This window comes from Miniopterus natalensis, chromosome X (assembly GCF_054644295.1).
Source record: "Miniopterus natalensis isolate mMinNat1 chromosome X, mMinNat1.hap1, whole genome shotgun sequence".
NCBI lineage: Eukaryota > Metazoa > Chordata > Mammalia > Chiroptera > Miniopteridae > Miniopterus > Miniopterus natalensis.
In genome coordinates, this window is record NC_142103.1 from 32,280,319 (window position 1) to 32,293,736 (window position 13,418).

Genomic DNA, 13,418 nt, shown 5'->3' on the forward strand with positions numbered 1-13,418 from the left:
CAGCTCACGTGAAACAAGCAGACGTCACCGAGTCCTCAGAAATGACTTCAACGACACAAAAAGCATCGGGACATTATTACCGCACCTTATGACCGTTTCTGTTGACCCCCATTAAAAACACGTACTTTTCATTTTGATTCAAAGAACACCTTTTTTTTTTTTAATTAAAAGGTGTGCTTTGAAAGAAATAGGAGCAGTTTTAAGCAGCTTATTTAGGATTACAGAAATGATTTTAGTACATGGTTGCTCACAAAGAGATGTTATCAATCGTAATATTTTACAGCTGGGAAGAAACTTGAACAATCGTCCCGACCAACTGTCATTTCACAGAAAAAGTGACTCGCGAAATGCACGAGTCCCTGGGTTCCTGTCCCAGTGTTCACATTAAGATTCTTTTTCAGAATCATCTTGAAGTATGTTTTCAAATTTTCTTTTAACTCTTTGAGGAAAATTAAGTTGATGTAGATATGTAGTATATCTTCCAACAACGGAAGAAAAAAAATATTAAGCAATCCCAAATAAGCTGAGTAACATATCCAACAGTCGTATTTCAGTAACAGATATGGTGGACATAAAAGCATTTAAATATGCAATCAACCATTAAATCAACATATCTCTGTTCCTGTCCCTTCATATCACTTAATATTTACTTTTGCAGTGCTGGCTTTTCTACTGAGTAGCATTATTTACATATATATAGAAAACTGGCTTTTGCTTTCAGCTATATCTTGATAAGAAAATGAAGTTAAGCCACATACTTTCACCTCCTTAAATCACAACAGTATTTTACATTATTTGCAGATAGGTAATTTCACCAAGTAAAAAATTGGCATTGCTTAAAATACCTTTTAAAAGTTTAGCTATAAAAAGGCACATTTCAATTTTAAAGCCCATAACTTTTAATAAGTTTTACTATGATAGACTCAGCTCCAAAACATTTAAGGATTTTAAGTATCTGACTAACATAATGAACCTAACTTCCTTTCTATGTTACATTAATTTCTTCCAATATTCATATTACTAGTTAACATATTCACAGTCAATTTACCTGGCTATCAAAAAAGGAAACATCTGGATTTTCCAGAGTGATATTTGCATAGAGATTTTTAAAATCTGGTTAAGGTATATATCAAGAGGATAATATCAAAATTTTGTTGGGATTTCATAGAATTGTTTATATTAAAATTCAAACAAAAAAGCCACTCTCTTGAAAATTCCTCCATTCTACTGTACTTTGTAAACATCCCTTCTGTATTTTACATATGTCAATGCTTTAATGTCCACTCACTTTAATAAATAGGCAACATGCATAAGTAATGTAATAACATGCTACTAAGGCCACCTTACCACATCATCTGCCAAAGTTTTTATTTGAATGTTCTATTAAAACCGAAAAAGAAAGAAAAAAAAAACAACCTGTCAATAAGAGAAATTCATAGACAAAACAAGAAAATAATTGAATGATTCTCATTTTTACTTTACCAAGTACAACTAGTCAGAAAGAATCCACTTAAATATATAAAAAAGTACATTTTTTACAAAAGGAAAACAACTTTTTCAGGATTAAAAATGAAGGGTTGGGGGAGGGGTCCATTTGTTTTTAAAGATGATGCCCGAGGTCCCAAAGTCACATTTGGGTCAGACATGGTGATCACAGCGCTCAAACATGAGAAAACATACAGCGAAGTCACAAGCCCTGTCCAGTTTTCTCAGAGTTTTAGAGTGAACGATCGTGTTTTTACAACACATAAGTTTAAAAATATATAAACAGGAAAATGCCACATTTGATAGTAATGAAATATAATGAAACAGCTCAGTCTAGAACTCCGTTACGCCTGATGGATACTTAAAGGACGCCTTTATAAATAGTCTAGATAAAACTGAACTTAGCAATTCTTCTAATATATGCCCATTTATCCAAAACTCCAACACTTTTTGGACGTGGTTTTCTACTTCTAATACTGAGAATCATTGGAAACGGTATATTCTAGTTCATAAAATACAGCGGTTAATAGAAACTACCACATAACATACACGGGCACCCTGATTTGAAGAATTAGCACAGCAACAGTAAAGTAAGCAAAATAATATCTAATAATTTAGTAATCCTTCGTGATTCAGAAGATGCTTCTGGACCTTACAATGACATAGGATCAGCATGAAGGGCAGTCTTTATTATATTATAAATATGTTGAAGGGCCAACTGAGAGACATGATAGGAAAGAAGAGGTTTTGTTTAAATCACCTGTTAGGAATGGCAAGGAACCTCCTGCTCCATCCTGCCCCTTTCTTCCCTCCAATATAAACTAACCACAGACATCGACGTGGGCACGCAGGCTCGCGGGCCTTTGTACTAGGGATACGGTCTCCTCGCTGATGGGGAGAAGTCCATTATGAGTTTTAAGGAAGTGAGAATTATTTGCTCTCAGGATCTCACGAAATCACCTTGAAACACCACCAACCAAATGCTGGTAAAGATCACCCTGCCCTGGATGGGCTGGGACAAACACTCTATTACGTGTACATTTCATTTTCTACTTTCCATCCATTGGTTCCCTCAGGGATCTACACTTGTACATCTTCATGCAGTGTCTTCCTCGCATCCTGCTGACACAGATCGCAATCAAGCTTTACTGCCTCAGGAAAATAAGAGATGGGGGTGGGGTGGGGGGGGGAGTGAGTTATATCAGAACTGAAGCCATTTTAAGAGAGATCTCCATGGGGCTATCTCTAGCTGGTATTTTCTCTTTAATTTTCCCAGTGGATTACCCAAAGGTGTTTTATACACAGTAACAAGCTTCGTGATCTCCTGTAATGTAAAATCAGAGTGCAAAGTGCCAAAGTCTCAAAAGTGCCTCAGCTACCCAGTTACCATCCAGATATGGGCCTGTCCACCTGTGTTATTATTGGACGGATTGTACATTCTTCAAGCAAGTCCTGGAAACAGATCTATATCTAAGTGAGAATGTAAATCAGGGGAAAATAGAATTGGATTTGGTGAAATACTCTAAGGTAAGGCACACATATGTCTGGGATGCTTTAAATCTCTCTCTCAACTGAATATATGTTGACGGTTTAATATGGGGGGACAGACACAAGGAAAAAAGTATTGCTAGCAACCTTTTTACCTTGTCTATAAGGAGAGACTTGCTTTTTTTTTTCTTTTTTAAATTAACATATTTTTGTCCATATTAAATCACACCTTATGGAGTTAGAGACTATTAAAGTTGGATGGAATTTGAGATCTGGTCAAAAGCTCTCATTTTACAAATGATGAAACTAAAGCTTGAAGACGATCAGTGACTTGCCAAAGGACCACAGATCTAGTTAGTACTTGATAATAAATCTTAGTCAAGATATGACCTTTTCGGTGAGTGTAATTAAGCTCTAGGATGTTAGGATTGAATTACTGAATTGAAACAGGTCGTGGTCATCTCAAATTCACAGACACCCCTTTTTGTGTAAGCAGGGGGTCAGGCATCATCCCGAAGAGCACTCCCCTGGCACCCACGGGCCTTCCTCCACACACATCTTCCAGGCCGCCTCCCAAACTCAATTTGACCACTACACTTTACGGTCTTCCAGTGGCTAATTAATTATGCTCCCTATACAAACTATATGCTAATTTAGACTCGTCAGTCTTTCATAATTCTTAAATTTTACCTTCCTAATTATTCCTTAACACTGCCACAGTTCTAAAAGACCACTTCTAGGTGGGGGGCAGGGGTACAATTCATAACCCAGTGGGAACACAGCACGAGCACAAAGTGGGCAAAATGTCTCAGAGGGTCAGCCGGGCCTTCCAAAGGGAGGGTGACATTTATTAATGGTGACATCTGCATTCCATTTATCCAGGCTTAAGGTTCCCATGGCCCCTTGGTTTCCTCCCCTTCCTTCCTTCCCTGCACCCCAGCCAAGCAGCTGGCTAGGCCCTCGGGGACCTGCCCGCAGTGCCCTCTTCCTTCTGTCCTCAGGGAAACTGTCCCAGTTTAGCTTGGAATCAGCAGCAGGCAGCAGCCCCGATAGTCACCTGGGCTTCCCTTCTCCACTCAGGGCCAAGTCATCTTCTCAAAGCAGGGATCTGATGCAAGCCACCGCCCCCTCTTAGAATTCTCATCACCTCCTAATCTGCCTCCCTGCTTCCACCTTCACCCACCTACACTTAATTTTGAACAGACCAAAGTGATACTGTTAACGCCAAAATCAGATCGTGGCCCTCTGCTCAAAGCTTTCCGATGACTCTATTTTCACTGCGAGTGGAAGCCAGCACCCTCCCAACGCCTACGAGGCGGCCCTATGGCTCTGCTCAGCCCCTAGCTCCCTCTGACCTCACCTCCTGCCCCGTCCCTTCCGTCCGCTCTGGCCACCACGCTGTCCCCCACTAAGGCAATAGGCGATGTGCACTAGCTCCCCCCTCTGCCCGGATGCCCCCCGCTACCCACTGAGCTCCCTCCGCCGCCGCCCCCCTTCCAGGGCCTGCTCGGGGAGGCCTACTGTCCGCCTGTTGAAAGGGGAACCCCCACCTCCTCTGCAAACCCCCCCACCCTGCCTTCCTGCGAGCTGCTTTGCCCCATTTCAGTAGGACTTGTACCATTTTAACACAGCCTATAATTTGCTTTATTATTATTTTTGCCTGTGAGCTCCCTGAGATCAGGGCTATTCAGCTGATTGGTTCAGGGACACACCCCTAATGCCTACAGCGCTGCTTGGCAAAGGCACGCTGGAAATGACAAAGGACTGTCACAGGGCTGCTCATACACACAGGCTCCTGATCACCTACTGGGTACAGACGAATAGTCTGGCCCAGACCCAGTGGCTCAGCGTTTGAGCATCGACCTGGGATCCAGGAGATCGCGGTTCGATTCCCGGTCAGGGCCCAGGCCCGGGCTGCGGGCTCGATCCCCAGCAGGGGGCGCGCGGGAGGCAGCCGATCAATGACTCTCTCATCACTGATGTTTCTCTCTCTCCCTCCCTCTCTCTGAAATCAATACAGATATATTTAAAAAAAAAAAAAAAAAAAAAGACTAATAGCCTGAATGCAGCGGTCAAAGTCCTGTATTGTTCAGGCCTGGTTCTATTTCTTCTACTACGCTTCCCCCATGACCCACATGCTACAGAAAACAAGAAAGGAAATCTGGAAAACCTTTGCCCAAAGTATGGCCCATAGGCCCTGTTTGTGACCCCGCTGTTGCCTCTCTGCCTGAAATGCCCATCTAGCCAGATAAATTTCTATTTCTAGGGCTACCCTTGAGTTTAATGATTGATTATTGATAAACCAGAAGTTAAAACCAATACTGGAGAAGGCCTCTGCTTTTTTTTAGTGTTTTCTTAAAGATTTTTTTTGTCCCTAACAGGCATCTTCGAGAATGATAGAGCACGCTAAGGCACATAGGAAATTATACGCATGTAAAAAATTATTGCAATTACTTGTGATAGGGAACCATAAAGAAAAACATTCTGCTTGTGATTTCTTGATTTATAAGTTTCATTCAACTACAGAGCGTATATCTTGTATAACTCTGCACATTTGGCTAATATGGATATTTCCTCATAGATTTCCCTCATGTAAAAATCTGCTTTCATAAATATCTTCTTGATACCATTACTTAGAACTCTTCTTTATAACTGTTCAGAAAAAAAAAGAAAGAAATGTGGTCTATTAAAAAGGAAAATCTTTAAGCAGATTTGAAGAGCTTGAGTTTCAGAAGGGGTGATTTTGGGCCACTGGACATGAAAAATATGCTGAAATTATTGTATTAGTTACAATTAAATTATCTAAAGTAGAAAATAAATTATTTCTGCTACACAACTTTCTATAGCAGTCAAAAATGAAAGGTACACGCTGGCCAGGTGGCTCTGCTGGGTGGAGCATTGTCCAGGGCGCCAAAAGGTTGCTGGTTCGATCCCTGGCCTGACACATACCCAGGTTGAGAGTTCGATCCCTGGTTGGGGTGCATACGGGAGGCAGCCGATCAATGTTTCTCTCTCACATGGATGTTTCTCTCTCTCTCCCTCTCTCTAAAATCAATGAGAATATATCCTCTGGTGAGGATTAAAAGAAAAAAACAAAAGCTACAAAAGGAATTGAGAACAATAACAAAAACCAACACCAAGAAGAAAAAGTTCAGAGAATTGTAAAGAGCTGTTTCTTTGACAAGAAATCACTGTTATTTTTATGTAAACTGACCTTTAAAACGTATTTTTACATGGTCGTATTAAAATACAGTCTCATTTGTAATAATTTTCTACAGGAACAAGCTCTCAAATTTTATATATGTGCATGCATCTCTCTCTCACACCGCATGCAAGTAGATATTGTGGATTTTACCCGTGGGTGCAAACTGTGGAGTTCTAAAAAAATCACGAAAAAAACTTGAGTCACACCCCTGATTTAAAAGCACTGATTAAAGTCATTTTAGTAAGTTTTTATTGTGGAAATCTAATGATAATGGTCATTAGGATGAGGGCATATTACACCAATAAGTTTAGTGACCATATATTTTCATTTAAATCAACTCTGGAAAAGCTGTAAGCTTGTGTATTAGTAAGGCAATCAGAGTTTATTAAACTTCATTTATAATAAGTTATGTTAAATATAACTTAGTACAGTATTATATAAGTATTGTATAATTATAAAAGTATCACTCCAAAGTCTCAACCCCTTAAGAATAAGAGAAATGGTTGATTTACTTATAAGCTCTAATGCTGAAGTTCTGAGGGAAATGCAAGAGTCATTATTGCAAGAAAATTAAGTTTTAATTCTCTCAATCAGGCAGAAATTAACAAAAACAGCAAGATGTAAAGATTCAACTCTCTTATGGCTAATGTTACATGGTAATACAATGTCTTATAAACATCGTACAATTACTCTAGTGCCACAGAAATTGGACAACTAAATAGCATATAATTCAAAAGTCTCACCACCAACTCAAAAACTTAGTCACACTATTCGACTATTTTCTTCTCTTTCAGAGAAAATAAGTAACTTGGCCAACACAGTAAACATGAAGGGTCAATTATTTACCCAGCTTTAAGTTTCTTGCTAAGAAGGGCAGGGCAATATGGCACAGAAAACCATGTTCAAGTCAACTGAACAAATACTTGAGCCCCTACTATGAACCTGTTCAGTGCTGGGCACTAGGAATACAATCATAACGCGCTGTTCTTAAGGAGGTTGCAGTTTAGCTGAACATAAGATAAATGAAAGAATAAATCACAATGGAGAAATTCTGAGAGCTCTGATAGAGTGGTCCCTAACACAACCTCCATATCATTTCCATGTGAGAAGGGCCCTTAAGTAAGGCCATCCATATCAATCAGTCATCCAGGGTTTGACTTCTGGACAACATGCCTGGCCCAATGCCTATTCAGATCGGTGGCAGGAACAAAAGGAAGACCTGCCTTCCAACTTTTCAGATTCTGTACCCACCCTGAACTTTATAAACCAGTAAAACCAATCGAGCCATTGAATCCCCTGGTAAGTCTGACAGGGGACAGGGTGGAGGGGGTCAATGGGGGAAAAAGGGGGACATCTGTAATACTTTCAACAATAAAGACAGATTTTTTTAAAAAAGAACTGAGAAAAAAAATTGAGATTCCTCCCCCAAAGAGTTTTTGTTTATGTGAATTATGTCTATCAATATTTACTGTTTTAGAAATTAAAGTGAGAAATGTAAGTTTGTATTGTATTCAATGATGATAATACATTACACACACACAAAAACACAAATACTCTATTATAAAGATTTTTGTAGTTGAGTACTTGTCAGTTGCGTTTATTTCACCAAGAAAGTTATATATAATCTGATTTTTTAGAAATAAGATCAATATAGAGGTTTGATTCTAAGAAGACAAGAGGAAAACAAATTTTGGCTTTCCGAAGCATTGAACTGCCTGTATTTAAAATTACTCCAAAACTTTCTTTCATCTCCTTTCTAACGGTAAAGGTCATTTGTAGGCACCCTCGGGTAGTCTCGGGCACTCAGATCAATGGGCAGTGTGCTAGGCACTGGGATTTAAAGAGACACGGCCCCACCCTCCGAAGGCAAAGCCTAATTTAAGATGAGGTTACAGGCATTAAGCGCCTATTCTCCACCTTATTAATGCTGTTGTTAGCATCTAAAACTGGCCATTTCGTCACTTTAATAAAGCAATACTTTTATATTCTTGTAACCATAAGGACAGCATTTCAGTCAAAAGCCTCACACTTTAACCCACCAGAGTTTTTCGCTATTACAAATCAAAACTCCACCATTTTTATGACAAGAAAAAAATTCCTTTTAGGATTCCCTTCTCAAGATGCTCTTCCAATTTGTAACAAAATCTGTACCTATCAAAAATCAAATGACATCAACGTACAGGGCCTGTTTCCTTCCAGATGCAAAAGACCATGTTACTGCACTGGATAAGTTTCATAAACCTGTCATAACGGATATGCTCAACCTTAAATTGACTATCCTGACATGAACTCCAATCTTTTACTTCCGATGCAGGTGACTGTCATATGGGGATCCAGCAGTGTCTCCTGTGTGACACGCATGCTCGGCTTCAGGGCTAAGGGCCAAGTACTCCGGAAACGTATTTTTGCCACTAAGGTCTTAAAAATGTTAACACTAATGAATTGGAGGAAGTCACTTAGTGCCTGAATTAATCAGAAACAACTGCAGGAATCATCCTGGTTTTTAAGAGTAGGAACTTCTCCCTGCAGGCATAGAAATCCTGCTCGTTTGCCTTATACTGAACCATTTCAAATGGGAAAACGGTTTGGACGTGAAAGTTCTCTCGTAGCCTATAAATAAAGAGCAACGGGAATGAAAACAAAGCTGGCTTTATACAAATACAAATGTTTCAAAGCCCAGCCCAGGACCCTGTGCTAACAGATACTCATAGATCAATGAGTTAGCCGAGTGGGGCTCAGTATTTAATAAATAAATGTGTACCTTCTCTGTTTAAAAAAACAAAAAGACAAATGTCTCAACCAAACATTAATATGTTTGAGTAGCCATTATATGCCCAGCACTTGAAGGCGCACGGAAGTTTAAGATTCTGCCCTTCAGGAATCTACCCCGTAGCTGGGGAAGGACAGCCAACCGCCTGAAAACCAGCAGTTCAGCAACTGCTGGGCCAAGCGGCTCTGCGTCTGCGGCGCCCGCTCCCCGCGCCCCAGCGCGCGGCCCGCGGCACCGCTTGCGCAGCCTCCGCCCCCGTGGGAAGCTGCCTCGTTCGCCTGCTTCTTTACTTATTTGTGTGACAGTTTCAAGAAAAGAAGGTCCCTGCCTTCCTCACGTTTGCATCTCCGACACTCAGAGCAGCCGCTGGCCCGTAAGAGCTGCTCACATGGTTGGGGAACAAATGAAGTATCCCGAGAAGAAACAGATCAACGCAGCTTCATTGAGAAACTATATAAAGAGCCCGGCCGGTGTGGCTCAGCGGTCGAGCGTCGACCCAGGATCCAGGTGATCGGGGTTCGATTCCCGGTCAGGGCACAGGCCCGGGTTGGGGGCTCCATCAATGACTCTCTCATCATTGATGTTTCTACCTCTCTCTCTCCCTCTCCTTTCCTCTCTCTGAAATCAATAAAGATATACTTAAAAGAAAAAAAAAAGAAACTATATAAAGAGCCCGGCCGGGCGTGGCTCAGCGGTTGAGCATCGACCTAGGATCCAGGTGATCGGGGTTCGATTCCGGTCAGGGCACAGGCCCGGGTTGCGGGCTCAATCCCCAGCAGGGGGCGTGCGAGAGGCAGCCGATCAATGACTCTCATCGGTGATGTTTCTCTCTCTCCCTCTCTCCCTTCCTCTCTCTGAGATCAATAAAGATGTATTTAAAAAAAGAAGAAACTATATAAAGAACTATACCCCAGCTGTTGTTGGGCAGGGTCTGAACAGCCCGAAAGAAGGAAATGGGGCAGGAGCAGCAGCCCTAATACTGGACCTTCGGGAAACAGCCTTAGGAAACAAAGGGCCCCAGGGGAAGGGTCCCCGGTTTAGAGCATGCAGGTGAGACAGCTTGAGAAGCAGAAGGGGAGTCTACACTAAGCCTGACAGCCCCTGGCTGTCCTTGTGACCCCCCGATTCCGACGAGCATGGGGAAGGACTCCAAGGTGGTACAGACAGGGCCTAACCCCTTCCCTGGAACCCTTGAAGCCAGATGTGCTTTGCAACTCAGGGGGTCCCGTATTTTAGAAAGGGGGACGGTACGGGTACTAAGTATCACAAAATACACGCAGCAAGGTCCGGGCGAGCACCCTAAATCAAACGCACTCAGGGTTAGCAGTGGAGCATGAAGATTCCACGAAACAGGATAAGCAATGACCAAGCACAGCCTCAAGACAGGTCCGGTTTGGAGGCTGAAATGCTACAATTCTGTATTCAGAGCTTTCAGATTTTAGGGTTTCAGAGAAGGGTTGCAGGCTGTAATATTCAGGATAGATCGCAGGAGGAGCTCAAAGCTTCAAGGGCAGCTCTTAGAGATCAGAGATTTTTGGCCTGTTCTACCTAAACACCAGCTGCCGTTTTCTGAGCATTTATTATGTGCAGGCGCTATCCCAAGAGTTTTCCATGCAATGCCCCAGTTAAACCCTCCCAGCTACCCTGCGATGCAGGAATTTCCCGTCCCAATACTGTAGGTCAGGAAATGGAGGGTTTACTGTCATTAAGTCATTTGCCTGAAGTCACAAAGGTAATAAATTGCGCAGCTGGGATTAGCATTTAAATGGGGATTAGCATTTAAATCTGAGTAGACTCCGGACCCAGAAACCTCCATCTACATTCTGGTCTGCGACAGTCTTGTCAGAGTAACAATACTGATTAGAGCTCCGGATGTTTTTCGACCTTGGCCTTTCCATGCTTTGTACTGAAACTCTGCTCTGCTTCCAGTGCTCACCCCACGCCCCCTCCCTTCTTCCTCGGGCCCCTGGCTCTCCTCTGCTCCGATCTCAGCTAAGGTTACAATTGGTCCTGGTGTCATCTCCCACTGTCGCAGGCTTCTCTCTCTGTGACACCCAGCTATTAAACTACAGTTCCCTATCAGTGCCCGTCTTCCTGGCGATACTGCAAATTCAGTGTAGCAAGTACTAGGTCTCTCTTGGTCCCAACTGTGTCCTCAGTTTTTTGCGCTGTTTCTAGCACAGGGTTAGCATTCAAAGCTGTCACGACTTGCTGAATTGGAGAGGGAGGGGGGTGGGGGAGAAGAGAGAGAGAGATCCCGTTGTGGGCTGATAAGAGCTTAGACTCGGATAGTAGCATAGGAATAGGGAAGGCAGTTACTATATATAATTTTGTTTAAAATTACACTTGTTATTGAAGCAATGTACCCAGACATATGATTGTTGTTTGTATTAAATAGAGTAATTTAATATCTGTTGTTGTGATTACTATCTTTATAACACACAAATAACCTCTAAATGGCTATGATTATCTCTCTGGAGATACATGGCAAATCATTGTGAGGTGATGTATCTACTTCAAGTAGCTTTTATAAATAACCACATCATTTAGTTTTCTGATGTAGCTGCAAAATTAATCTGACAAAACAAAATGATTCACTCCTTTAAAGACTGAAGAGTATGAATCGCCTAAACCAGAAAATTATACCCGAGTTGTGAATAAGGTATTATTATAACATACTTTTGGTAGGAAGAGATGCATAAACCAACCAATGATTTAAGTTAATTTCACTATCAGTAGCTTTAACTGATATTCTTGAATTTGCTAATAATTCCCAATTCGGGAACGGGCTGTGGTCTGAAAGTTCATTTGTATTGCAGTTGTTTAGGTCCTGGAACACGTTTCTAAAGATAAAACTAATAAAAGTGGTTTCCAAAGTGAAAGTAGATAACCCTCTCCTCGTGCAAAACAAAAACTGCTCATTTAGACTCATATAAGAACTTTTTAAATAACTACATATTATAACAAATATTGAGCACTTAAAAACTTAAGCAAAACATGATCATAAGCTAGGCACAAATGATGCAGAAAACTTAAGAAGGATCTTTGAAAGAATTTAGGATTAACAAAAAATTATTAAATTCTGTAACCTTCACTTTCCCCCCACTGACTTCAGAGTCTGTGCTGAGCAGTGATAACTCCCTTTAAAGCTTTTGTCCCATAGTGTTCCTTAAAGAGTTTTTACTTAGCTTTAATTTGGATAAGGGATTCTATCTAAATACAGTGACAAACTCTGTCAGAGTAAAATAAAAACACACCGCAGAAACATTTCATTTATGTCACTGTGTTTTACAAGCACTAACACAACAAACTGACAGGTAGTTTTAAATTTTTGACCTTTTCTCGAATTTAGGCAAAGCAACAGTTGTATTAGTGTTTATTCTGCTAGAACTCGGATTTCTTCTGCTCTAACACTGTTTTGTCCACAACGGACTCTTCATGTATTTGAATTAACTGAGCAACTAACTCTCCTTAACGCAGGCCTTCTACGTAGTGTGCGATCACTGTATCATCTACAATATAAGAAACGGTTAACTGCATGTCCCTTTGCCACTACAGGCAACTCAAGAACTAACATAATGGCCCTTACACACATACAGGTCAAAGCAGATGATTCTGGTTTTGTTTTGTTTTTTCTTAATATTGCAAAATCCCATCAATTTTTCAGATTCTTACATAGAAAACATGCTCTTTTCTTTTCTTTCCCAACCAGCCTTTCCGACAACAGTGCTCTCTCCCATACATCAACATAGAGATCAAACTTTGCAGAAAGCCGAAAAATATGAAGGGCCTGGTAACCTCTTCTGCAATTCTTTGACTTTGCTGACACCAACAAAGGCTCCGGACCAGCAAATCAAGTCCTTTCATGGGGGTTCCTAAAAACCAACGAGAGATGCATAGATCTCTAGGCACATCTTAAACAGGCCAGGAACGGGGAGCTGAAGTTTTGCAGGCTAAACCTGAGAAGTTCTGAACTTATTTTAATAGCAATTTGGGCAAATTTCTATTTTCCTCACTGCTGAGTAATTTGGTTTTATAACAGTTTAGCCAATTAAGGATTAGAAAGTTTGAAAAACATTACTATGCAACTGACAGAAAGATTTATAATCAGTAGATCATTGAAATACAAATATAGATGTGCTTAAACATTTATAGAATTTCTCCTACTGTGCTGTCATGAGTTCTAGTTCCAAATTAATGAGCCAGCACCAGAAACATAGCCAGGTTTTCACAATATTCCTAAATTGAGTTCTCTTCAAGTACCATTCTATTTGCTAATAATATTCCACTTATTTTAAACGAAATTACTCATTTAATGGCCATAATCAATACTATTGAAGTTTTCGACACACACAGGGCCTCTATAGCCCCGCTCAGCACGGAGACTCAGTTCTGTTACTATACTTTGCTACGGAGATAACAATGTTCTCAATGACGGCTGACTCCCCAGTCAGCTTACAGACTCTAATA

The 13,418-nt window shown here is 40.9% G+C and overlaps 1 protein-coding gene across 1 annotated transcript in view; it reads right to left on the reverse strand.

Moving 5' to 3' along the window:
• The window catches only part of DIAPH2 (diaphanous related formin 2), a 709,361-nt gene extending 707,041 nt beyond the window's left edge, over window positions 1-2,320 (reverse strand). The window contains exons 1-2 of the mRNA XM_087813361.1: window positions 2,312-2,320; window positions 1,348-1,380 (exon numbers count right to left, since the gene is read on the reverse strand). Coding sequence (XP_087669487.1) covers window positions 1,348-1,380; window positions 2,312-2,320 — 42 coding nt within the window. The remainder of the gene's footprint in view (window positions 1-1,347; window positions 1,381-2,311) is intronic.
• Window positions 2,321-13,418: the final 11,098 nt, after the last annotated feature.